This window comes from Podarcis pityusensis (assembly GCF_964106645.2).
Source record: "Podarcis pityusensis genome assembly, chromosome: 6".
Taxonomy (NCBI): Eukaryota; Metazoa; Chordata; class Lepidosauria; order Squamata; family Lacertidae; genus Podarcis; species Podarcis pityusensis.
In genome coordinates, this window is record NC_138030.1 from 15,173,099 (window position 1) to 15,200,701 (window position 27,603).

Genomic DNA, 27,603 nt, shown 5'->3' on the forward strand with positions numbered 1-27,603 from the left:
ACTCAGGGCTTTAAACCAAGGAGACATACACTGTTAATAAACAGATATGCACAGGAACCACATCCTGCCCCCCTCTGACCAAAGATGCATTTAGCTCAGCCTTCATCACTCTGGTACTCTTCAGGTGTCTTGAATTACAAGTCCAGTAATTCCTGACCAACAGCCATTCTGCCTGGGGCTGAGAGGCTGAAGGTAGCTGGAACACAACAATAACTTCAAGGTACCAGGTAGGGGAAGGCTGATGTTGCTTTGTGTTATAATAATGCATATTTATTTGAAACACACTAGGTGGTTATACAGAATCGACACATTGCAGGCAGCTCAGGTTTTCAATCTTTTCTAATCCTTATGGCTCCAAAATTGAACTGAGAGTCTCCAAGCAATAATGTCTTGCAAAAATCTCAGAAGCTGGGGATGTGGGGCCACTTCCTAGGACTGCTGGTGACTCGAGGATAAGGCTTCAGTACAGCTACTTTGAATTCTGCAAAAAAAAAAGTAGCTTTAATTTTGCAAACTCGCAAAAAAGGGGTTGGGATTTTTTTATTTTTTTTGCAGAATCTATCTTTTGTTATTACATAATTTAAATATTTGGAGGGTGGGAATAGGTGGAGGTAAAGGCTCAAGCCTCCTAGGCTTGGAGCTTCATGGGGAAAAGGCGCAGGAACAATGGAAACTGCCTTATTGTCATCGAGACAATTATGACCAGCTAGCGGCTTTAGCCAGTGCTGCCCTATTGGCTGGAAGGGGTTCTACAAAGTCTCTGGCAGAGGTCTTGCCCAGTACCCGGTACTTGATCCTATCCTATCCTTTCTTCTTTCTTAAAAACTGGAGGTGCCAGGGATCAAACCTGGGATCACCTGCATGCAAGCAGAAGGTCATCTGAGACAAGCACAGGTGCGTGATTCATCAGGATGAACTGAGAGTTACAAATAATGGCAACATATTCAATGAACTGAGATATAAATTAACAGCACACTCTTATGCATATCACCTGAGAGGAAAGTGCAACTGGGTTCAATGGGGGTTTTTTCCCCCTCCTGAAGGTTGCAACTTAAATCACTACTAATTGAAGCTTTTGCATACTCCTGTGTCCCAGGACTAAGGGAAGAGTTACATTTCCAAAACACATGCATCCAGAGCTCTTTTTCCTCCGACTGCCAGTTCTGCTGAATCATTAATAGGATCTCAATTTGTTGTAGCCTTTAGCTCTCCGTTTTGTTGCCCTTTCTCAGTTTCACTAACCTTGGAATACAATTAGTAAGGCAAAACCACACGAATACTGGTCCATACACTGCAAACTGGGACAGAGGATGTTGTTGTTGTTGTTGTTAAGCATAAAACATACACAATACGGGACAACTGTTGACAGGCAGAATTGGAAAAATGTTCCAGGCACAAAAACCAGTAGGGAGAAAGCATGGAAGAGACTGTGGGAAGAGTGGAGAACTGGGTGGATAGGAGATGCACAACTGGTGATGCCATTGAGAGGTGAAAGCAGCCTGAAGTCTGGATTTGGATTATATTATAAAATAAAATAACAAAACGCTGGGCTTTCCCTCCAGGAAAGGGAATTTCAAAAGTTGCTGACCTTCTCAGAACTGAAAGGGGGTCAACAGCACAGGTTTGCTGCTGGCTTCTTTGCTATTTGCACCTGTCTCTTGCTATCTACTATCTCATTTAGACACAAAATCCTCATAGCATCTGCAAGCATACCCACAAAGAACAGCAATGCTTTTCTCATAATGTCAGGAAGCCAGCACACATCCGTGGATAGGTGATGCCAACGGATGAAAAAATGAGAGAGGGAGAGAGGAGAGAGGGAGATCAAGTATCTTTTAATGGTGGGTGCATTCAGCTTTATAGTTTGGTTTTCCGGTTGTTGTTTTCTAGCTTTCCTAGCAATTACGAAACAGGAAGCCATTGAAATACACTCCTGAAGCTCGAAGGCACTGAAAGCACATTTAAATCATTTGCATGTTTCCAGAGAGGCAGCAGTTTCAAAATTAGATTTTAAGTGAGGTCTTGGTGTGGTTGCAGAACAAGCCTGTCTCTGTGCTTTCACTCTACATTTTGCGGGGTAAGTGTACTTGCTTTACTTGATCGGCTGTTACTCTGCTGTCATAATGCATTTTCTGACCCTTCGGAGGTGATGTTCAATGTACAGGGCAGTTACAGGGTCTTCAGATAAATCCTGTGTTACTTGCTTAGAGCGAATAGAGCCTAGGGACATGTTGAGCATGAGATTGTATCTCTTTTAGTAGTCTGGGTGTATACTGCACCACAATAAATCCACACTCTGCTGTCAGAACAATGTGTTCCAATTTGGTATACTTGTGTATGTATTTTCTTTGTGTTAGTTGTTCTGCAAATGTTATGAGTGCACAGGTCAAGAAGGGAAATGTGACGGAGGGGGAAAGGGCAAGGAGACTGGGCACACACTGGCAGCAGAGGCGGGGGGCACAGAATCATTGCTGGGAACTGGGGAGGGTCCCCAAGTCTCATGGTCACTGGAAGGTGAGACCAACAGCCACACTTACACTATGAGCCTTCATCAGAGAGTGCTTTGGTCATGATTTCCTTTAAGATTTCCTTTTAAAAAATTGAGAGCCAAGATGGTTGAAATTCTGTGCTTGTGTTGTAAACTCATTGCCAGAATACAAAGATCTGTTAACAGTCACAGAGATCCTATCATACATTTAATTATCTGGAGCAATTTTGTAGCCGCTGCTAAACTTCGGCAATATCACTCACCTAGGACCAATGCCTAATAATATGATTTATACAGCACCTTGCACAGACACATCGGCAAAAATAGATAGGTCCCTGCACCTGTCCACCGCATGAGTTTGCTATGTAAAAGAAATATAACAACTAGAGCTGTTAAAAAGTGTGATGTAATTAGACTCTGAACAGAGTGTTCTAGAGTGCCATAATGTCTACTTTTCTATCACTTACTATCAAAAGTATGATCCATGACTGAACACAGATGAAGTCTTGTCTTTGATAATGCTCCCAGAACTGCAGAACACCATAAAGGTAAAATGAGCAAGATACTCATGGCACCAGTGCCAGAAATAATAGTAATAATAGCAGCAGTAGTAGTAGCAGTAGTGATGGTGGTGGTGGTGGTGGTGATGACGATGATGTATTGTATTCAGTGTAGCACTAAGGCTTACGTTCCATTAGCACATGGGTCTCTCCTTGTGGAACGGGACTTCTCTGTGCTTCTCCCTGCTTGCAACCCTCCTAAAACTATTCTGGGACTTCCTCTGGAACAGATCTGAGGTGATTATGGGGATGCATGGGGGGAGGAGAGTGAGGAAGACTAATTGTGTGCCAGTACAGTGGTACCTCGGGTTAAGTACTTAATTTGTTCCGGAGGTCCGTTCTTAACCTGAAACTGTTCTTAACCTGAAGCACCACTTTAGCTAATGGGGCCTCCTGCTGTTGCCGTGCCGCCGGAGCACGATTTCTGTTCTCATCCTGAAACAAAGTTCTTAACCCGAGGTACTATTTCTGGGTGAGTGGAGTCTGTAACCTGAAGCGTATGTAAGCCGAGGTACCACTGTAACTATTTCAATGAATACCACCCAATGATGCCATGCTTAAAAAGACCCCAAAGGCAGGGGTACCCATGTGCTTCCAGACGTTGTTGGGCTCCAATGCAACAATGCTCTCATCCATCACGGTCAACAGTCAAAGGATGACAGAATCTTGAGGGTGCCTCCTTAGGGACCTATACACCTCAGGATCTTGTATGTAATACAGGAATATACAGATATGTATGACTATTAATATACAACAGTGCTTCACAGAATGAAACCTGCAATGTGTAAGATTCTGATTTGCTTCTAAGATACGCTTCTATCTATCTAACTGGCAACAGGAAATGCAATCTGAAAGCACATGGGCAGTTTCAAGAAAAGGCTAGATCGTTGGGTGGGAATTTCCCACACCATTTCCCCAACTCTGCCCCACTGCCCCAATCTATGAGTTTTAGTTCCTGAATTTCAGCCTCTCCCCCAGATTAAGTTAAGAGCTTTGAGACTTTTACCGATTACCATATTTTCATCCCAGTTTCCAAGCAGTTCTCATCTCAAAAATCACCACACATAAATTAAAAAAGGAAAAGAGATAAGGCACTGTCACCAAGCTTACAAATACAAACAAGGGAAGGGAAGTGGAGAGGAAAGCTGGAGGAGAAAAATCAGTTATTTAAGTCTAGGGCAGTGGTTCCCAATTAGCTAATTACTGAGGACCCCCTATTTTTCAAAATCCAAGCCACGGAACCCCTACTTTTGAAAATTTTGATTACTTTATGGTAGTTACGTCAAAATTGTTATCACTGTGTGATTTCAAAACCGATTTTGGCCAACATATTGAAAAACCGCACAGCGCTAAAACAGACGATAAAATTTGTGGTATTAACATGCAAAAATGACAAAAAATTGGTGGGGGGAGGGAAGCAAGGGATGGGACCGCAGACCCCCTGAGTGCATTCTGCGGATCCCCAGGAGTCCCCAGACCCCTAACTGGGAACCACGGCTCTAGGAGAAGAGCTATAAGTGGGAACTGAAATCCAGTTGGCCCCAAGCTGGATCTTCCCTTGCTAATGTTCTTTTTTTCTGAATACAGTGGTACCTCGCAAGACGAATGCCTCGCAAGACAAAAAACTCGCTAGACGAAAGGGTTTTTTGTTTTTTGAGCTGCTTCGCAAGACGATTTTCCCTATGGTGTTGCAAGTTTGTTTCCTTTTTCTTAACACCGTTAATACAGTTGCGACTTGACTTCGAGGAGCAACTCATAGAACGCGGTGTGGTAGCCTTTTTTGAGGTTTTTAAAGACTTTGGTGATTTTTGAAGCTTTCCCAAAACTTTCCCGACACCGTGCTTCGCAAGACGAAAAAAATCGCAAGACGACAAAACTCGCGGAACGAATTAATTTCGTTTTGCGAGGCACTACTGTAGTAGCTGAGGACACCTGTTCCCTTGGCCGATGGATGAGACTAGAGGGTCCTTCCCCTTGCTTCTTCAGCCTCACAGCAACAGGTTGTTAGATCGGAGCATTCTTTCAGACTGAAAGTGGGGAAGTGAGCCCCCTGCCGTGGCTCCTATTCTAGGTGATAGACAAGCCCAGGTTGGACTCCTCTTGCCTTGATGCTGTTATTCCTAGGAGACGCCTCCCAGGTGCCCTGGTCTCCTTGGCCACTGAAAGGGACTCCTGCAGTTCTTGGGATTTTCTGGCTACTGTTTTTGGCATTCTACCCTATGCAGAAACAGGACCCACTTATAGGTACTGTCAGGAGTTTTCTGAGTGTGACACTAACTAAACTGCAGAGTGCCGCAGGAGAAAGGCAATAAAAGCGCTCCAAGGCTGCTGCACTATACATTGCAACAGGTTTTAAGTCACTCTCAGGGCTGACTCATACACCTGCTTATTCCATGATTTCTCAACAGACAACTGCTTCCACTGAAAGAGGTAGTTTGAGGTCACATGTTAACTCCTTTGACGTTTTACACATACAAGAATGCCGTTAATGTTGCAGTCGTCAAGTCAAATTGCACGTGTGATTTCATCCTGTTTTGGCTTCTCTGAGAGAACCTGGGAAGCAGTTCAGTTCTCTTGGAATTACACAGAAGCCTGAGAATCATGTTTTAAATGATGTAGGTTTCAAATATTGGTGTAACAAAAGACAGGGACAAAGGAAGCTGTAAGGAAAAGCCTGTGAGAAGGAAGGGGTTGCAGGACAATAATCTGCCTGATCTTGGGGGAACGTTCATTCCTGAACACTATTGTGGAGGTCGGCTACACAATTTGATTTTAGAGACAGCCCAGATGCTCTTATGAAAATTCTGAGAAGTGCAATTTTATTTTTTTAAAAAAGTATATCATTAATGTTTGTAAAGAGAAAGGTCAATATATAATTGTGGATATTTTCTATGCGGCCTGGTACCAGTACACTGTCCAGACTTGAATTAGACCACAGGCATTTAAGCATTTAAAGTTAGAACTTTCTGTATTTGTCGTACTACCCTACAGGAAACCCCACTACATTTCTCATTCTGTTATTTAGGATCCAGCAGGCGGTTCGGGGCAACAGCACCCACGAAACAGGAACAATATTTATTTAACCTTTATTTAGTGAAATAAATAGAGTGAGAAGCATCTGAACAACCACCATCCATTCTTGTTCTGCACCATGCCCAATCATATATATGTTGCAGAGCATCTGGGGTGGGGTCAAGCAAACAATGGTTAAGGAAGGGTATTGTGTTTACACATGACACCAAGCCACAGTTAAAACAAACCAAGGTTCATAAACCAACAACAAACTATGGATTCAGATCATGGTTTGCTGGCAAGAAACAAACCAAACAGTTATGCTGCTGGGCCATGTACACACGCAACACTGAGCAACGATTTAATAAATCACAGTGTCATAAACCACGGTTTAGCATTAGTTTGCATACAGGAATAGTGGTTCATGCTTGGATTGGAAGCACTGGATTATTTTCCCTCCTCCTCACTGTGCATGCCCTAACAGATTTTTCCTAAACATTAAGCCTTTTTTCAAGCATTAATGTAGTTAACTGGGACAGGTTGGAGTAATGTAACCATAACTATAAAGAAGGCTTTAAAGAATTATTTTTAAGAGCAATAAAGTCTATAGGTTATTTACTCCACTGTTGAAGACTAATCCTTGGAATAGGCAGCGAAAACCATTGTTATGCCAACATAAACAAGGATGTTGCAAAAGAATGTTCAGGAAACAAGAGGCTTTTCAACAATTCATGGTTTTTGTGTAGTTGTGCTGTTTCTCCTTCCTGGAGTTGAAGGGAGTTCAGGGCAACTTTCACAGGGAAAGTTTTCTTTGGAAGAAAGAGGACTGGAGAGTTACTGTGTTTTTCTAATTTTTGTTTTCATTTATAAATAAAGAGGCTGACACACTGTGAGTAGCAGACTCACAGAACATGAACCTAAATTATTTACTTCTTCAAAACATCTATACCCCAGTCTTTAGCCAGAAAAGCTCTCAGAGTGGCTTACAAACCAATAAAAATAGCATAGCCCCTGCCCCCACTCAAAATCTAAAACCTAAGAAGACATAAAACAAAAGGAAAAAAAGGGAGAGGAAGAGGAAAACAAACTCACTCAGACAACATTTTAGTACCTCTCCTACTTATCCTGTAAGAAATAATATAATCCCTATATTCTGGAATAAGAAGGTTAATCAACCATATAAATGCGGCTGTTGTTCTATTATGCAATGTAGAAAGGCTGTCCTCCTTCTATTCTTTGGAATGGGCTTGTCCTTGGTGAATAGCTGGGCTGCCCTGTGTGTAAAGCCACTGTAACATATCTGCCTGTAAAGTGGGAAGGGATGAAACTGGTCTGCCCAGTCTGAGGGAGTTGAAAGAAGTGGGGTTGTCATTGGTTGTTGTTTTTGTGTGTGTGTGTGTGTGTGTGTGTGTGATATTTCATGTGCTAAAAGGTGAGGTTCTTTTGCAGGGGATGGGGGTAGGTTCCATCTAACCTTGGGGAAGATGCAGCAGACACCATCACTTCCTAGTGCTCTCACCCATCTTCCCTACTCACAGAAGCAATCAGTTTCCACTCTCCTGTGAAGAAGAGTAGCAGTACAGAGCAGCTCTGGAGCTTAATGGAGCAGGAAGGCTCATGGGGGCCCAGTTGATACCAACGGGAATAGCTGTATAAGACAACAGTTTCTAGCTAGTCTCTAGAAGGTCAGCGGTTCACCCTGTAAGGTCAACAACCACTGGCTGCATTACAGCCAATTTCAGGAAGGTTAGGTCATCACCTGTTTCTGGAATCCTCAGTATCAGGCTGTGATAGAATGATCTTCCATGAATTTGTCCAGATCCCTTTTAAAGCCATCTAAATTGGTGGCTATCACCACATCCTGAGGATGTCAGGATAGATAGACAGACCATGCTGTGCTAGACGGGAAATTGACTGGCCTTAAATAATGCAACTTCCTATGTGGCAGAAAACGTGCCATACTGTATGTACTTACAGTCCGCCATTCACCAAATGGCTCCAGGATGAGTGATAAAAATATAACCACTAAAACAAAAACCAGAAAGCTAACCGAAAACAAAAAGCAGAAGCACAGAACAACGCAGAAAGGAAAGTGCCCGCTCAACCCAAGACCTAGGTAAGAAGTGTTTCCTTGACCAATTGTTCATAAAACATGCAAAGATGGTGCAAGGTGCATCTCAGAGGGAAGCTCATTCCACAAGTTGAAAGAAGGCTGCCCCACAAGCCCCCTTACCACAGAGGGAGGCCCACTAGCAGACTCAGATATTTGCTATTGCAGCTTTGTTACAGCTAGGGTATTTTCCTGCTTTTTGAGAGACAAAAGGCACAATGTTATCTAATTCAGTTCTGCAGATGATGTTGCTATATTCTTTTATTATTTATTAAATCTGTTGGCTGTTTTATGTTGCCCAGGGCAACCCATAATGACTTGCAGTCAGCCAGCCAGCCAACCAACCAACTGTTGCAGTTATGGCTCAAATCTCTTTTTAATTGTGCTGCCCTAAAAGTTAATGTCTTGTGTAGCAGGGCCATAAATACAGAATACAATCTATGCAGGCCAGCAACTCTTCAAAGACAGAACACATTTAGAACGTAGAACTGTCCAGTTCCAGTTATGATGAAAAAAATATCTTTAAAATTAGTGGGGAAGGAAAATGGATAACGTCTCATCACAAATTCCAGTACTCATCAAAAGCAATGTATCTTAAGACTCAGGAGATGGTATCCAATTCATTTGTTCCATTAGGACAAGGATTTACACTCACAAAACAAAACATCCTCCTCCCTCCCCATTTCCTGTGCCCTCCCCAAATCTACTCCAGAGGGTTGGGGAAAACTCTAGAACAGATTTAAGGCGTGCACAGAGGGAGGAGGAAAGCACTGCGCAAGCAAGAAAGCCTTCCACTGATGGAGCATTCACATAGCACTACTTTGGATACAACCCAAATATTTTTCTGAAGTGTTTACAGGTGGGCATAACAGGGATGTACAGCAAGGAGACAAAAGAAAGCAAATACTTATATGTGAATAAGATCACATATTAAGAGCAGGATTTTTTTAAAACACACACACTGCACTTAAAAGGTTGATAGGGCTTAGGAAAAGCTGGGCAGAAAGTGGCAGTTTCCTGTTTTATTGCCTCAAGCATTTTGACATACAGCATGTCTGCTTGGGCTAAGCCCACAACAGAGAACTTTTTTGTGCACCATCAGGAACGTACACCTTTTATTGTACTTATATGGCCATTTAAGCTTCATTTTAAAAAAAACAAAAACAAAACTCTACTGCAAACAGTCCCCGGTCGTCACCACCCAAAACATCGCCACCTTCTTTGACGGCACTTCCTGGAACTCCTATGGCTCTACAAGCAGCCATATTTGTTTTTAAAGGGGAGGGAGGCATAGCTCTGTTCCGTAGATAGTCTGTCACTATGGGTGGAATTGTCGTGAAAATCTTTGCTGGATGCTGCTCTGCCAGCTATGTAATTGTCACACCGGCATTTTGCCAGCCTGCTGACCTCCAGACGCTTTGGCCTACAACTCCCATCAGTCTCGTGTGCTGCTTGGGGCTGATGGAAGTTATAGTCTAAAACATCTGGAGGGCAACAGGTTGGTGAAGGCTAGATTATGCACTAAAATGGCTGGTGATGGTTGATGGTGATTTAACTGGTTTATTGTAGCAAAAGCTTCCGTAGGCAAGAGCCTAAACCATACTTTATATCTTTGGAATTCATGAAAGCATTGATAAATAACTATTTTAGAATGTTAGTTGTCTTTAGCTTTTGTGGAAATAATTCTGCAGTCTCCTTTTAAAAAAAAAAATTAAACAAAATTTCAGTGTTACACATGCACAATAGCACTTCTCTAAAATAACTGAGTATTCCTGAAAGGCTCAATCTCACTGTGTGAATGAATCACTCTTCAAAAAAAGCACAATGATGAAGTGTTTAATGAAGCAGGAATGGTAGGGGATTAAATTGAAACCTTGCTGCCCCCCAGACAGTTTATAGGAACAATTTCTGATTTTAGAACAGGGCTCAGTGCATGGCCCTAACAGCTGAACTGGGGAGAATGGGCACCCCTCTCCCACCTAATTGCATATGAGCTTTTCTAGGCAGCTAGGAATATGCACATAGAAACCCATTTCCGTATGTGAATGGCTCCTCCCGATTGCATCCAAATGTCTACCCATATTATTATTTTTATTACTATTATTATTATTATTACTAGAACAGCTTTAGTTAAAACTGAGAATTAGAACAAAGCTACAGAATTCTGCACAGAGACTATTTAAAATTTCTTTTTCCCCACTCCATGCGTCCCGCAGCTCTCAATTCATTATTTAAACTTCCAAACCAACCACTTAAATGAAACACAAAAGCCTTCACACATTAAGATGACGAAAGAAGCGAAATTATTTAGATTGGGAGGAAGGCACAAAGCCAGATTCCGCAGCCTGATTCATTATTTCTTCACTCCTCCCTGGTAGGCAAAAAATCCTTACACTCCTCTCACATGGCTGTCATCAAGTGGAAAGTTTCAGCAACCGGAGAGTTAAAAAAAGAAAAAGAAAAGCAAAATATTTTTTTCACATTGTTCACTGTACTCTGCTAGCAGCCTAGAGGTTAAAGCCATACCAAGACTATTTATAATCAGCAGCAATGCTTTATCTACAGATCTCATTTAAAAAGACTGGTTTCACTGCCTTAAAAGGCTGTCTGAACAACAACAACAACAAAATCCAGAAAAACACAAGCTATTTTTAATTATGTCATCCAGAACATTATTGCTGCTGAATCCAAAAACACGGGACTTAAGTGGTTAAGGAAAACTAATCCTAAAATACAAACATTTCATGTTAATTATTAACTACTTTCATGTGATGGAAGCTCTTCACATGAGAAAGGGAAGGACCGCATGAGAAAGGGAAGTCTGAATCTGCCTGAAGGGCAATGGATCCTGAGAATTTTCTCTCTCATTTCTCAAATTTGGCTCCAGTCTGCCTTTTCCAGCAGAGGGTGAGTTTATTATTTCTAAACTTTATGGTGTTTTTTTAAAAAAATAAATTACAACCTGCTTCAAAATCAGGGTCACTTACAGTGCAATCCAATATTTGCTTACTCTTGAACTTAACAGGACTTACTTCTGAGTAGACATATATAGAATTTTACTGGGGGGGGGTGGAGATTCACACCTGTCTATTACCCATTTATTTTCTGCCAAAGCATTTTCTTGAATAAATGTGCCAATCTCTTTCTTAGTAGGTATTGAGCTAAAACCAAACAGCTAAAACTGGAGAACGGGCTCTTTTGGTTCACTTAAAAATCGAAATCCTTGGGAGTCAGCCAATTTCCACCCCTACCATAAACAATCCCATGTCAGTCACCTCCTCTAACTCCTGAGATTAGCATTTTTGGAACACAATTTTAAAGAGTTAATCCTTGTTTGCGAATAAACATGTTGAACAAGGCAAAACAGACTAACTATCTAGTGTTACATATATAGCGTTACAGCTGTTGGTTTCTAGTTGGCAGTAATATTTCACTGCAGTTCCTGATTTTAAAAAGAGAAAAGATTTCATCTGAAAAATGAAAGAAAGGGACAATAAAAGTGGCCATCACTTGTACTGGTTAAGTGTGTTCAGGTTCTGTTGAATTCCGAGAGCTCACCCACGGCTCCTATTCTTCAACATCTTTTAGAGAAGGAGAAGGTGGTGGTCTGTTTTGCTTACACTGCAGGAAGGAGCAATCAAACGATATGCCCCAGGGTTAGGTCATTCAGACCACCACATTACTGTTGCTTTTAACTCCCCCCACCCAACAAACTCCAGCCTGAATCTGGCAGCAAGTCTTCCTCTGTGGTGTGCGGCTCTCTCAAGCATGTGGTTTAATTTGTGGAGGAAACTGATGTGTGGAAGATACTGTCTTGGGACAGACAGCTAGACCCGATGCCCTTCTGGTCTATCCAAGCTTTATGATTTATGTTTTGTGGGCAAGGCAGTTTATCTTATTCATGAAGCTATGGCTATGCTATGTGTTCTACAAAATATGCAAAGCCAGGATTTTTGAGCACTGGACATTAAAAAGTTGCTCACCCTGAGCTATTCCAGAATCATGGCGCAGTGTTAGTGCCACTTCACATGGAGCAAACAGTATGAAATCTTCAGCACATGCCTTTTATTGTGTACACGGATGCTGGGAACTTGCCACAAGCCATGGTTTCTCAATGCACCTAACATGGGCTTAGATGAAATGATGAACTATGGTTTGGCAACTTAGGACCACATCTGTGGGCATGTGATATGGGGTGGAAAATTTCCTGGGGGGAAATTCGTGTTTTATTTTTCTGTGGACAAATAATCAGTTTTGTATGTTCACTAGTAACAATGAATAGGTACCTAACTGCAAATAAAATAGGAGGAACTGTGGCAGTTTCCAAGTTGTAATTAATGCTTTTCAAGTGATTATTTCTAGCAAGTATGTGAGTCTGCGCATCAACCACAATTCTTTGGGTTCCTAATTTTGTGTCAACAGTTTTCAATACCTTTACTTTTTTCTTAAATGCAAACAACACAAGTAAGTGCATGCTGCTATCTTTAAAAGTTTACAAGTATTCCAGTAAAATTTTCTACATACTAGAACATTTGAACCACATTAAGTGCTCCCAAACTATGATTTGCAAACGCAAACTTAAAATTTTATTTTATTTTATTTATTGCAAACTGACTTGGAGGTGAGGTACTATCATAATTTGACATAACACTGGCCAAAGATGGTTTTGTTTTGTTTTGTTTTGTTTAAAAAAAAAACTATTGAAAGGGGAGCCTGTGTGAGAGACTATGCACCAAACCATGGTTTGGCATTATGTCTGAACTGAGCCACTGTGTACATGCTGTGAACTATAGGCAACAAAAGGCAAGTGACAATCTACACATGAAATTTCACACAATGTATTTAGGGAAAACGCAATGTGAGAACTAATCCCGAGACTCATAATGCATACTTTAAGAAGCAGAAAAGGAAATCTGGATATGGTGAAGATCTATCATTGACAGAGCTACAGATTGTATGAGTCTCACAACAGCTTCCATCTAGCACAGTAGTGTTTACTTTGAATGACAGTAGCTCTTCAAAAACAGTTGAAGTAGTTACCTGAAACCCTGAAGTGAAGGCACTGATCAATGAACCAGTGACTGACGGCATACAGTGCACAGACTTGACCACTGAGCTTTGGCCCCCTCCTCATTAAACATTAATACACGCATCACCATTACAAAATAACTTTTCTCAAGCTTGCAGCAGTTAGTAAGAAAGGAGTGGCTGTACTTTACTCAGGGTCTGTAAAGGTTTACTTCCAAGTACCTCTATCTGCTTCAATTCCGTCAGCAGCTCTGTTGTGCCTTTGCAGTACAAATTGAACACAGGCGTTGTTCTCTTATCCTATGAGATTCGGCCCACGAATCCCTCTAAATAGCTAATAAGGAAACGGAAGTCTCAAAATATGCTTCAATTGTATACTCAAATGTTGTAAAAAAAAAAGGAAAATACTCTTTGATAGTAGTGAAGTTTCTACAGCATGATAATCAGAGATTGAAAAACAGAGTAAAGATGGTGGATATTGCAAAACTCTGGGTCAGGGGCGTCCAACAGGTCGATCACAATCTACCGGTAAATCACGGGGTGTCTCTGGTCAATCCTGGACGTTCTTGGGACCCCGATGCCCCCCCCCCAAAGAAAAGCTCAGCAACTTTGGCTCATCCTCCCCCCAAATAGCTCAACAACTTTGATGGGTAGATCACTGCCAGTTTTTTTTATAGTGGGAGTAGATCACAGTCTCTTGGAAGTTGGACGTGCCTGCTCTAGGTGAAATCTGATAGATAATCCCTCCACCACCTTACATCTATTGTTGGTGAAATGTTGTCTCTATTTTTCAAGGGGTGCGTATGATTTCAGGGATACCTTTAATTTAAATAACTATCCAGAACCATCCTGTTTCTGTTGCCCCTCCTCTTTGGATCCAGCACAGGAATCATCCTCTTTATCAATTAGACGGTTTAAAATTCTGTGTTAACTGTGTTAAGAGCATTACAGCAAAAACAAGAGCTTCCTTTGTATACATAAAGATTTATGCAACTAAGTTATACTCAGAGTATTTGTGCAATGATTTCAGAGGGTCTAGTCTGAATAGCACTTTTATAAGCCTAACACATTTATTATGACATTAGCTTGCATGGACTTCTGTCTGTGGTGGTCCATGAAAGCTACGTTGTAATAAATTTGGTGCACTTTAAGATGCACTGAAATCACTTGTAAAGAAAAACTAAATGACATTATTAATTGCCTTTATATCCTCCCTAAAGAGTCCAGGGTGGCAAACACACAAGCGACAAAACAACTAAAATATCTAAAAACAATTGCAATACTAGAAAAGGTCTCTACTAAAAAGACTTGTTGAAAGAGGAGAGTCTTCTGTAGGTACTGAAAAGATAACAGTGAGGGCACCTAATATTTAAACGGAGGGAATTCCCAAAGGGTTGGTACCACCATACTAAAGGCCTGATTCCTATATTGTGTGGAGACCACCTGATAAGATGGTACCTGCAGGAAGCCTTCACCTGCAATGATCAACGACTGGATATATAATGGGTGTGAGACAATCAGGAAAAGCCACTCAAAGAGGAACATAAAAAGAAGGAGGAGCTTATGAGGAGGGCCAGGAAAACTATGGCAGGATACACAATGTCAAACCATGGCAGCCTCAGAAAACTGTCACAACATGCAGCCTCAGAAAAAAATTCTAGTGCAAATGCACGTCAGCCCAAACGTACTCACACTAAAGCATCAGTGCTGCTAGGGCCGTTTCCTCTTTTGCTTCATTCTGAATTGCTGATGACATATTATTAGGACAATGTTGCTTTCCTAGCATGTCTACTCAAAAGAACAAAACCTTTACTTTGAAATATCTGCAGAACAGAGACACCGGCAGGTGGAGAAGAGTCTTCAGCAATCTGTTTTTGATGCTGTTGCTCGGGCAGTAATACTTTGTGTTCGAAACAGTGGCATGGCAAGCAGGGAAGAACAATACGATACCCCCCTAAAACCTCTGAAACCCCGTTTTAAAATGCAATATACTCCTAGAGAGACTCCTTATACTGCGTTTAGCATCCCTATTTCCATCTGTGAAATGCTGTAGCGTGATGTCCTGGTGACACTTCCTGTCAAACGTGTCTGGAGTCACATTTTGTGTGTCCTGCCACAGCCTGACCTTGAATACAGCCGCTGCTGGCTCTCCTCCTACCTAGCCTCTTATAGCAGGGAAATGTCAGTTCCAAATGCAAGTGGCTTCAGTCTGTCTCGGTAGGCAGGGTGGATCTTAAGGATGCAAATTTCTTTCTAGTGATGTTTACATGTGCAGAGGCTTTTAAAGCCTTTAGTGAACTGTAGGGACTTGCTGACCCCCAATGCTCTGCTCACGCACTTTCCGGTGGCAGTGTTGTTACAACATCAGCCGTAGGTCTGCCTAATCCAGAGCAATTTTCAACTCCCTTTTTAAAAAAATCGCTCATCCACCGTAGCACAGCCTTTCTGGCTTTGTGACACAGCCAGAGCTTCCCTACTGTAACACCCCTTAAACACACTCGTAACCCTCACAACAGGGTACATAATGTCCATTATGCTAATCTATTCTTGGCTCTGTTAGTCACTTGGCAGCAGACTGCAACCTCAGAGCAAGCGTGATTCTGTTTTGCTGAGAAAACTTTGCGCCCACCTTTCAAAGACTCCCTCCTCCTCCTCCCCCTTCTTCCCCCTCCTTCCTCACATCATCCAAAACCTGATGCGAGAACTGAACCTTTGCAGATTCAGTGGACGCATGAGGCTTGCATTAAGAATACGCCGGACTGCTTCCATGTGTATGTTTACACAGTAAGCCAATCCCCTCTGAGCCTCCAAGCAAACGCTATTCTGCTGGGACTACTATTCCTGATGTTTTTCTTAGGCCCGCACAGGCAGCACCGCAGAAGAGCAGTGTGACTAAGGCAGAGACAGGAGTAAGCAGCAAAATGGATGCATCTTCCATCTAGCACTACACAGAAAGGATTTCATCAGCACAATGAATCGGGGGAAAGGACACTCTTCTGACTTGAAGACCAGGATAGACGGGTAAGGGAAATGAGCTGAATTTCTTCTGCGAGTGCCTTCAGAATGTGTTTCGTTTTTGTTTTGCATGTTGTCCCTTGAAAGCTTGCAGTCAGAATATGTATGCAGGTTGAATAAGTGTAACTGATTAAAACTAAAGCTTAGATATTACAAAAAAACCACAACACCAGCTAAATAAAAAAATATAATCTAAAGATTTTGCTGTGCTGGCTGTTGATCAGATAGGAGGAATTCAAATTATCATTAGTGCTGAACAAAATAGCAACCACATGATATTTTTGATTCCAAATATTGGCATTATTTCTACTGAATAAAGTTTTCAAACCTGGAAAAACATGGTGAAATCCATACTGCCTGACCGCCTATTTAGGGTCACAAAGCATTTCAACAGATTGCTCCTTCTGCTAAATATTTTTTCCCCTCTAGTACTGCATATATCCAGCATCTAAGAGTTCAAGGACAGAGACTTGACTTCTGAGCTGCAAGAAAACATACCACTGTGCTGAGAGGCATAGGATGTGACAACGAAGTCAAGTTTGTGTAAGACCACATTCAGAAAGGTAAACATGTGAAATAGTAAACAATTTTGCTAAAATAGGTCTGGAAGCATCAAACTTACATAGTACAGCAAGGCAAAACAATGTTGCTACAGTTAGAATGTTTTACCTAGGAGAACATTGAAGTGTGTTAAACACACTAATTTTCATTTTATAAACTGCATTCAAAAGCACGCTTAGTGCTAATAAAATGTAAATAATAAAAGTGTTTTAATTTAAACTTTGTTACAACAGTGGCAACAGTGTGGCCTTTTCTGCAGTGACAAATTGCTGTAAAAGTGGTAATGTATTGGTTGTATTACTAGAATAGAAGATCCCTACTCTTCTTGGAGAAAAACCCATTTAAGTAAAGGGATAGTGAATCATACATATCAGGCACGTCCAACTTTCAAGAGACTGTGATCTACTCCCAGTATAAAAAAACCTGGCAGTAATATACCCATTGTTATTGCCAAGGGTTTTCGAGCTTTTTTGGGGTACTAACCAAAGTTGTTGAGCTTTTTTGGGGGGGGTTAATTAGTCCCGCGATTGACCAGGAACACCCCTGCGATCAAAGGGTTGGACATGCCTGATATATAGGATAGCATGCATGCTAAAAAAAATTATAAATCACTGCCAGGATCCAGACAATTGTTCATCTAGACCCACATAAGCAACAGGACTTTGCATTGTGTCTCTCAAGCCAGCAACTATGCTCCCACCCCTCAAAATACTGAACAGTAAACCCAGGGAAGTTGCAAAAGCAATTGCACAAAGGGCAGGCGGGGAGGGGGTGTGGATACAAAAAAATAATAATTAACAAATTAAAAGAGCTAGATGCAACTAAATAGCTCTTTGGATCCTGGTTTTAAAAGATTAGACATTGCATTTTTTCTCAGACTTAAACCCTGTCTCCACCCTTCCAGGAACAAGGTATATTCAGCCTAAAGAAACTGCAGAATTGCTGAGCTGATATCAATAGAATGGATTTGGTAAAAACCACACCTGCCACCATCATGTCTGGTTTTACCAGGAACAAAAACTGAAAATTGCTTCAACAAAAACCGACAGCCAACTGCAGAAGCTTAAGCCACAATTAAGCCTGTCTTTCAGGAAACAAAATTTTCACCACAAGTTCAATCCTGGTTGCCTCTAACAGAATGAACACGTCATCAGGGTGAAGGTAACAAAACACTAATTTTCCTTTCTCCCCCTCACAGGTACAACTGAACGCTGTTTCACTGAACAATGGTAAGAACAAAACAACTGGAGTGCAAAAGATGAACCTACTTGAGACAGCAAAATCAGGCTTTTTTATATGCATCGTGGGTTGCATTATCATCTGTGCTTTCGTCTACATAAGGAATACAATCCCCAAGGAAGGCGATGAGCAAAAATTCCTCCCAGAATTAGCAGAGTGTGGCGATTACCCCGATGAGCTTTGCTCAGCCCTCTTTGATGGGAAAGATGCTGCTCCTCAAATTGGCCACTTGTGCCAGCAGGTTATCCGCAGGCAAGAAATGTCTACCTGCATACAGACGCCTTGCAACTGCTCAACGCTTCAGAAGAGACTTCACTTCATTACAAGTCCTCTGTCAGAAGAAGAAGGCAACTTCTCCTTCGCGTACATCATCACCATTCACAAGGAGCTGGACATGTTTATAAAATTACTCAGAGCCATTTATGTGCCTCAGAATGTTTACTGTATACACATTGACAAAAAATCATCAAAGGATTACAAGTCGGCTGTGCAAACCCTGGTTAACTGCTTTGAAAATATTTTTATCGCTTCGAGGACAGAGAATGTTGTCTATGCAGGATTTTCCAGATTACAAGCCGATATCAACTGTATGAAGGACTTGATTCATTCAAAAAATCAATGGAATTATGTTATTAATCTTTGTGGCCAGGATTATCCCATCAAAACTAATAAGGAACTTATGCAGTACATCAAAAGCAAATGGAATGGTAAAAATATGACCCCAGGAATTGTTCAACCGCCTCATATGAAATACCGGACACATGTGAGTTACAAAGAATATGTGCATTCAGAAAAATCTTATGTGTATCCAACGAAGAATGTGAAAAGTGAACCTCCCCATAATTTGACTATTTATTTTGGGGGTGCCTACTATGTACTCACAAGAGAATTTGTAGAGTTTATACTGACTGATACACGTGCAAGAGATTTGCTTGAATGGTCAAGGGATACCTATAGTCCGGATGAGCACTACTGGGTCACCCTCAACCGCCTACCAGGTAAGCAGCTATTTATACTGAACACTGTTTCCAAGTCTTGAATATTCAAGTCCAGGAGCCAGTGAGTTCAGCTTCCCTAAGCTATTTCCCCATCATTTGACCCTTTCAGTATTGAGCAAATATTAAACCAAGAGTTTTCAACACTGAAATGTGATGTCAACTTGCCAGGTACGAAATGAAAAAAAAAATCCTGATTTTTAAGGGGCTTTTCCTGACTCCACACAACCCATTGGTTGTTGTTCTTGTGTTTTTTGTTTTTATAAAAAACTATAGGCAGGAAAAGCAGATTTTTTTCCAGTCCTTAGGACCTATCTGAATGTATATTTTAAAAATAGAAATCAGGCCTCTTCTACCTTTAAACAGAAAAACAACACCGTAAAACCACTCGGTATTGATATAGGGTCTACCAATTCCACAAACTGTTACGATACTAGGTGTTCTAGGCAATGTTTATAACAGGAATAAGGAGGAACTAGATCCAGATGATAGGCCAAGTTTCAGCACAATGGTGGCAGGCAACCAATTTTTTGCCCATGTGGTTTGAAATAAATTCTGTCTCCAAAGGCAGAGGCTTGCAAAGCACCACACCCAGCACTATGCAAGTACTGGGTGTCAGCTGACTGGTGGTGCCCATAAACCCTCTGTCAATCTAGTTGCCAACGGGTGTAGAACGTATGGGCATGGCCTTTGACAAAACTGCTCACAGGCTAAATGGGGAGGCCCAAACCTTGGTTAAGTGGGACACCCCCTTTCTAGGTTGGTGGAATTGTCCCATATGAGGGTCCGCAGTCGTAGATTTAGAAGTATGAGCATGAGACTGGAGACTGGAATTAAAGGTCTCACTCATGCAAGCTCTCTCAACAGCATCTCCTATCTGCCTGCCAGGAATAGCAGAGTCAGTAGAATTCATTCTAGTAGTATCTACAGCCTTCTAAGCTCTCTTTCCTTCTTTTCCTTAGAGAGCTCCTGGCAGGCTGCTCCTTGCAAGCAATGGGGAATTATAAAGGGTGTTATGCCACAGTCCTATGCTGAAGCAGTTTCCCTACATCAGGCACGATCACCTCTTTCTGGAACATGTGGTGCTCTAATGGAGAATAATTGGCACCCCTGAACCATGCAAGTTCATATTGGGCAGAATTTTTCAGAGGCCTCTCCAGATGTTGGGACTTGCATCACTGAATTTTGACATAGCGATGAAGGACTCCTGCACTACCACCACCTTTCAGAACAAAACGCAGTGCTTTTCTAAAGAGAGCTATGATTGCTGAATATTTAGTGTATCTCATGGGATGAGGAAATATTGGAACTGCAAATAGAAGAGGAACCCCCAGTCCAGAAAAGCTCGGGATTGCTAGCCACCCCTTGGGAGTAACAATACTGAGAGGTGGCCTATGAATTCAAACAAAATAACAGCTAATGTTGCTTTCAATTTGGTTGTTAGATGCTCCAGGTGCAACACCAGATGCACAGTGGGAAGGAAACATACGTGCTATCAAGTGGAGAGATCAAGAAGGGAAAAGCCACAATGGTTGCAAAGGTAAATATAATAAACTGCACACAGCACACATCCCCTGGGACAGCCATCTGCCAAACACAAAGAAAGCACAACTTCCATGCATTTGGAAACCTGCAAGTTGAGCAGCAGACTCAAGTCGAGCAGCAGACTCCCCACTGAGGAAATGGAGGCTGTACAGCAACAGAGCTGATAAACCTACAGCCGATGAAGGGATGAGTTGCTTCTACTGGATAACTGTAACTCCTTTCCTGTAATTGGTTTCCAATACGTACCTCAATATTCATTCACAAAGCATTTTTTAAAAAGCAACATGCACTGACATATGTAGGAACAGATATAATGGGCTGAGAATCCAGTAGCAATTTTACAGCAATGTGTTTATTTATATCCCCCAGCTTTCAGTGATGGCGCTCAGGGTAGCATACACGATCATCACCCCCTCAGTTTATCATGACAACTCACCTCAAGTGAGCTTCATGGCTGGGTGGGGATTTTAACCTGTGTCCCATTCCTAATCTGACAAACTAACCTTAATACAGTACCAAACTTATTTAGCTTGCACCTAAGAAACACATGGTTTGTGAATAAGAAAAAGGGTTCATTTATTCCTTAAAGATCTGCATTAATTTTGAAACAGATCTGGATGCATTTATGATGGATACTGCACGTCTAAGAAGTCCCATCCTTTCTTGATCATGTTCAGAGAGATAGTATTTGTGCAGGATCAAAAGCAAATGTGGTAAAAAAAAAAAAAAGGAATCCTAGGGTTTAGTGCAGGCATAAGGCAAACTCGGCCCTCCAGATGTTTTGGCACTACAACTCCCATCATCCATAGCTAACAGGACCAGTGGTCAGGGATGATGGGAATTGTAGTCCCAAAACATCTGGAGGGCCGAGTTTGCCTATGCCTGGTTTAGTGGGACCTTGCTTAAACAACAGAACTGCCTTTCCCCACCTCTAATGTAAAATGTCCACCACATATTTCCCTTTCTGTGTTGCATGCAATCTGGGGTTGTCAATTTGCTATTTCACTTTTGCAGGCCATTATGTCAGAGACATTTGTGTGTATGGTCTTGGGGACTTAAAGTGGATCCATGAATCTCCCTACTTGTTCGCCAACAAATTTGAGCCGGCAACCTATCCACTTGTGATGGAATGCATGGAGAGGCATTATAGGCGTAAGGTACTCCAGCAGGCTGAAGTCCCACTGGAAGCACACTGGTATTTGCAAGAACATACATTTCAACGTGAAGCAGAACAACTGAAATAACCATTGCAAATATTTGGAGGACAAAGAAGAACAAAAGAAAAAAAAGAGGAAAAAGTATACATTCCAAAGCACATATCAGTTATGGAATCTGTGCAATACAGTAGCATGTTCTATCTCTGAGGGCGTAAAAACGGAAAACATCTTTTAACAGAAAGAAGAGACAATGTGTTCTGAATCCAGTGACTTTACCAATACTGATTTCTCCAGACTACTATCACCATACCGAAATAGGGCAGCAATGTTAATCAACACTGTGTTCAATTAAATATTCCTTTGATTAAAATCAAGGAACAAAAATTTTAAATGTTCAGCAGTATTTCAATACAAGCACCACCAGCAGCGGTAGCTTCTGGAAGGCACACAGCAGGGACTTCCACAGCAGCAGAGGCTCTCCCTGACAAATTTGCACCCCATCCAGCAGTGCTGCTCAAGGGATTAGGACTGCCCTGAATTTGCCCCCACTCCTCAAAAAATCAAGTTGCACATTAACTAGAGAAGCAACCAGTGTATATACAGTCTACCACCATCCTGCAACTAAGTGAAGAATCTGTGGTAAAAGCTGAAATTCAGTGCACCATATGCCTTGATTCAGACGGAAGGAAGAATTAAGCCCGTTTACTGAAAAGAAAGCGGCAGTGAAGGAACAGATGGCACTGAACAAAGACATTCAATTATTTCAATTGAATGCCAGACATTATATATGTTTTGAAAGTTTACAAGAAGGCTTACAGGGAGAAGGTAATTTTATAAACTATTAAATTAATTATTGCCTAAGATTTTGAAACCAAATTTAATTATAACTGTGTGATGGCTGCAAGTTTTCTAATGTCAGGTAAAAAAACACCCCTGTACTAAATGCATGGATCTGTTTTTGTTTGCGTGTGTGCTTGTGGTTTTCAGGACAGAGATTTGTATCTGAATGCTTGTTGTTGTTGTTTTAATTTAAGATGAACATGTTAGAACAGGGATGGTCAACAGAAGGCCCAAAGGTCAGATACAAGGCCCAAAGGTCACAAAACAATTTTTTTTTTACTGTGAAGTATGTGAAAAGTGACCTATTGTTTCACTTGTAAGAAAAAGGGAGATTATTTTTGAAGCACTGAAAAACAGTTTATTTCCACACTTTAACGTTTTACCTCTCTAAATTTTATATAATAAAATGCTCTAGCAATGCAGGTGGTGCATGTGCTCCATAACTGACTGCTCACAAGCCACTGAGTAAAGCCTTACCAGCTATGAACGAATCTCATCAAGTCACAATATATTGTTGCAAAGGTTGTGTGCCATCCCCAGAATCTGCCGAGCAGCAGCGAGATTCTAGGGGGTTCTGGCTGCTTACCCAGGGTCATGTTTCCGCTGGGAATCAACACACAGCAGAGTCTGTCATGTCTTTAATAAATATGGTTTATCAACGCATATTTACACCTGGCTCTACTTTGGAGAGAGGTCAGAGCAATACATCTCAAGAAGGAACTCCTCCCCACAGCAGTGCCGCATCTGATTCCAAGACATCTCTATGCCTCTGTGCCAGCCTGCCAAAGCACCCACATTGAGTTCTCCCTACTTCCTCCTCCTTGTTCCCCGAACACCTCTTGCCAAGCAATTCCTCCCCTTCTGCCTGTTTGCCAAGCCTAGTTTTAAAAGGTGCCATTTTCCCTGTAACCCACACCCTTGCTCAGCGTAACCTTGGGAACCTCTGGATTTCTCTGTGATGAGCCATCATCACCTTTTGTCATGCTCATGGCCTCTATTCTGTGAACTGCCCTGAGATTTTTTAATGGAGGCGGTGTATAAATTTAACAGATAAAAATAAATAAATATCCAAGGTGAGGCCCTGGCCTGGAAAGGAAGCTCAGCCTATATTTTTTCCCGCTGGCCCGGCATCTTCCCTTCAATACTCCAAATATTATCTACATTCTACCACTTTACTAATTTCTAACCTTCACTAATTCTAAATCTGTAACAATGTATTTCTAACTACCACCACCCGGCTGTTCCCCCTTCGGCCCACTGTTTAAGCATGCTTAACTCTGTGCTGGATATAGGCCTGTGTTCAAAAATTGTTAAACCCTCTGTCACCTGCAATCTCAAGTGTTGCAAGTCTATTCTACCATCTCATTCCGCTGAAGCTAGCTGACTGCTAGTTTTGTTGTCCTTATATTTTAAGCCGAAGATGAAAAGTTTGGAAATGAGCCTAAAAAGACATTATTTAACAAAGAAGGCTCAGAAAAAAATTACTCAAACATTTTAACCCCATTATAGCTATAAGTGTTTCACAAAAACTTGCTTATAAGTGAAAAAAAAATCCTATGATGAGGCCTGCTTTCACAGAGACAGGCTTCATTTTAGGTATGAACCAAGTCTTGTGTCAATGGAAGCAAACACTTGTCCCTTTTAGATCTACCTTCCTATCCACCTCAGCCCTAATTCAGACTTGAAAGCTGAAGATGCAAATTATATTTATTGGGAACTGCTGAAAGCTGAACTGCAAAGCTGTTTTATATACATGGTATAGGATGAGAGAAAGGAATCTGGATGTGACTCAGAAGCCAGATAATTTCTACTAACGCTGCACTTGATCACTGCCGTAATGATGGGCAAAAAGGAATATATGCCAGACAAACATTTTGCTTTCAGCCACTTAACAGAGAGTTCATAAACAGGATCTAGAAAAATAAAAAGCAGCCACAGGAAGGATGCGCCTCACCCAACATCTCTACACAATCATAAAACACTGACTTTGGGAATAGAGCTTTTTGTTTGCAGGACACCACTGCTAGTCCTAGTTTGCAGTGAAAACCCTTGTTCCCTGAAAGCTACAGAGCAAAGCCAACAGAGCCCAATTCCTACCTCTGCTCAACAAGCTGATAAGGTTGTTTGGTAAGGTGGCAGCAGCACACAACATTTTTCTCAGACATGCTCCCTTTCCCCTCACCATCCCAGAAACAACTGCTACATTCACCATAGGGATCCAGGTCAACGGCCTAGATTAGCTGTTAGTTACAACAGAACATATATATTCAGCAGCCAAAATAGCATAAAAGGGAAAGTGTCTTATGTTCTACCTCCACAAGGAAACCAGAGACCGAGAAATCCCATTACAGTGAATTCCGAGGTTTCTTAGAAGCATGCCATCATTTTGCGCTTTGACAAATGCTCCTTTCCAGTTGAACACGGAAGGCTTTAGGAGTTATGAATGCCTTCAGCTATGTATACAATAGCGAGGCTTGTTCCTCTTTTATAGGTAGAGAATCTAAGCCACAGAAAAGCAGACCGTAGCAACATACTGTTCTACTGGGTTTCTTTCACGGCTTCAAAAAGGTCTCACTGTTACCAGCCAGCTAGTGGGGGTTACACCAAGTCTACTGTGAGGCAGCCAAATGAAGGTCCCACCACCACAGTGAAAAAGTAGCCAGGCCTTCTCTGCTTTGACCTGCAGCTTAAGCAGAAAGTCATCAGAACAAGCCATTAAACATTTTCCCACAACCACGAGAATTTTCTTTGGCAGTGGAGTTTATTTTAAATAACTTTTAACCTCAGGACCAGTCATCTGCTCCGCTATTTATTTGGGAAACTAACCCCCATGTCCCTTGCTCTCTCAAGTATTATTTTTTTTAAAGATAACATTAAAAAACCCACACACACATCAGGATATGAATCTTATATGCTTCATATCTTGTAGAGAATCACTGACATACCACACTTACTTCAAGGTGGGGGGTGGAATTGATATTTTGACTAGATTTAAACGATAGAAACTGGCAGAAAGCTGTGACTACAGGTGGGGATTTTTCTCACGCACATCAGTAATTTGAAATTAGCTTTTTAAACAAACCACCGTAATGCTTCAGTTATGTTTCTCTTTTCAAAAGGGTGTTCAAGCAAGGGACCATAATGCTGGCTTTCTTGTGGGAGCCAGCACTGGATGATAGATCATAGAACTGTAGAGTTGAAAGGGACCCCATGAGTCATCTAGCCCAACCCCCTGCAATGCAGGAATCTCAACATGACAGATGACCACCCAACCTGCTTAAAAAGCTCCAAGGAAGGAGAGTCCAACACCTCTTGTGGGAGTCTGTTCCACTGTCGAACAGCTCCACAATGCTAAGTTTTAGAATCAAGGTCAAGAACAGAGAAAAATCAAAGGAAAGCCACTGAAACACTAGTTAGGACACTAGCAAAGTGTCCATCAGTGTGATGGGCTGTATTTATTTTTTGGATTTAGTGACTGGATGTGTAATAATAATAATAATAATAATAATAATAATAATAATATTTATACCCCGCCCATCTGGCTGGGTTTCCCCAGCCAATCTGGGTGGCTTCCAAATATAGTGGTCTGTTAAACATTAAAAGCTTCCCTAAACAGGGCTGCCTTCAGATGCCTTCTAAAAGTCTGGTAGTTGTTCTCCTCTTGACATCTGGTGGGAGGGCATTCCACAGGGCGGGTGCCACTACCGAGAAGGCCCTCTGCCTGGTTCCCTGTAACTTGGCTTCTCACAGTGAGGGAACCGCCAGAAGGCCCTCGGCGCTGGACCTCAGTGTCCAGGCAGAACGATGGGGGTGGAGACGCTCCTTCAGGTATACTGGACCGAGGCCATTTAATGGTAATCTGGGGTAGGATCCCAGCTTTTCATGATTCCACCCCCTTATAAAAATGAATGCCTCTTCTGTAGGAAAGAACAAAGGAGCTGCAACTGAGAAGTAGTGAGTGAAATAACCAAGTAGTGAGTGGAGAGAGGTTACAGGCATAGGTGGAAAATTGAGTGGGACCTGTCCAATGTCAGGAGAAAGGGAGCCCATTTCACCTTTATGTTTTCCCCAACGGTAGCCCCCAAACTTTATCAGTGGGAGCCACTAACTTATGTGGAAGAAGGCAACAGAGTGCTATGAAGGATCCCCCTACCAAGAGCTTTTTAATGGTGGAAACCCATGTATGGAGACATCCCTTCCAAAGGAACCAAGCACCAGAAACCCAGTGCAACTAAGATGCACATCAGTGAACCAGATATTGTACTGTACATACATATGATATTCAGCACCATTAGCAAGAATGTGGTGAGCAATTACCAATTACCTTTTGCCACTTTTTGTTGGTGCTATAGGGACTGTGAAACCCAGTTACAGAATAAAATAAGAAATGCAGCAAGGAATAAACACCTTCACCTTCCAATTACTGAGCCTTTTGAGCATATTGCCTTCATGAAGGCAACTGAGACAGCTAAAGAAACATAACATGAAAGCAAAGATTCTCATCCCAGCCACAAGAAACAGCAGCACTCACAACGGCTTCCAAGGAGATCATGTGACCCATGGCTATTATGGCCCTCTTGTTAAAATTCAAAAATTCTGTAAATTGTTATCTAAATCAAGAGAAACAAATGTGGATCCCAGTGGCATGCAAGTGTATGAATCAAAACCTCCCATTCACAAAAGTTTGATTTAAGAACTGATTTAAAAAATCAGAACAGACTACATTTAGCTTGGGCCAAATGCTCTGTAAGAAGAGAATATACTTGAACAAAACATTAAACTTAATTACTTCCAAGTAGGCATTTATTGGATAGCACTGCTAGTGTTGTGAATATTTTTTTAAAAGAACAAATCTTTAATGAGATTTAAAATAGTTGATGTCATAAACGTGTGATCAGCTTTACTGTATGCACCTTATCGATTCAAGATGGACTACTATACAGAATGCAAGCAACTTATCATATCCATTGCTGTTTACTAGGGTTGTAATGTTCACTTAATTATCCTAGCTGCCTGTTACAGCAATATGATTATGTGAAAGGAAACAGCATGA

At 41.6% G+C, this 27,603-nt stretch overlaps 2 protein-coding genes across 6 annotated transcripts in view; one reads left to right on the top strand and one right to left on the bottom strand.

Moving 5' to 3' along the window:
- RTF2 (replication termination factor 2) overlaps window positions 1–27,603 on the bottom strand; it is a 61,489-nt gene that overhangs the window by 10,447 nt on the left and 23,439 nt on the right. The window lies entirely within an intron of this gene.
- LOC308479902 (beta-1,3-galactosyl-O-glycosyl-glycoprotein beta-1,6-N-acetylglucosaminyltransferase 7-like) lies at window positions 1,788–26,460 on the top strand. Of its 5 annotated transcripts, none has more exons than XM_081010904.1 (6): window positions 1,788–2,077; window positions 16,056–16,219; window positions 16,643–16,776; window positions 17,973–19,011; window positions 20,453–20,548; window positions 21,568–26,460. In XM_081010904.1, exons 4-6 carry the CDS (start codon window positions 18,033–18,035, stop codon window positions 21,795–21,797), a joined length of 1,305 nt encoding a protein of 434 aa, XP_080867030.1. In that variant the 5' UTR covers window positions 1,788–2,077; window positions 16,056–16,219; window positions 16,643–16,776; window positions 17,973–18,032; the 3' UTR covers window positions 21,798–26,460. The 5 variants fall into 5 exon arrangements, with proteins under 5 accessions (XP_080867030.1, XP_080867029.1, XP_080867032.1 ...); XM_081010903.1 differs by lacking the exon at window positions 1,788–2,077 and adding an exon at window positions 10,704–11,077; XM_081010902.1 differs by lacking the exon at window positions 1,788–2,077 and having other exon boundaries at window positions 15,534–16,219.

Bases quoted from the DNA above. Each gene is read 5' to 3' on its own strand.
- LOC308479902 (XM_081010904.1), top strand. From the start codon at position 18,033: ATGAACCTACTTGAGACAGCAAAATCAGGCTTTTTTATATGCATCGTG. The intron at 19,012-20,452 runs GTAAGCAGCTAT...TTTGGTTGTTAG, and splicing joins CACCCTCAACCGCCTACCAG to ATGCTCCAGGTGCAACACCA. The intron at 20,549-21,567 runs GTAAATATAATA...TCACTTTTGCAG, and splicing joins AAGCCACAATGGTTGCAAAG to GCCATTATGTCAGAGACATT.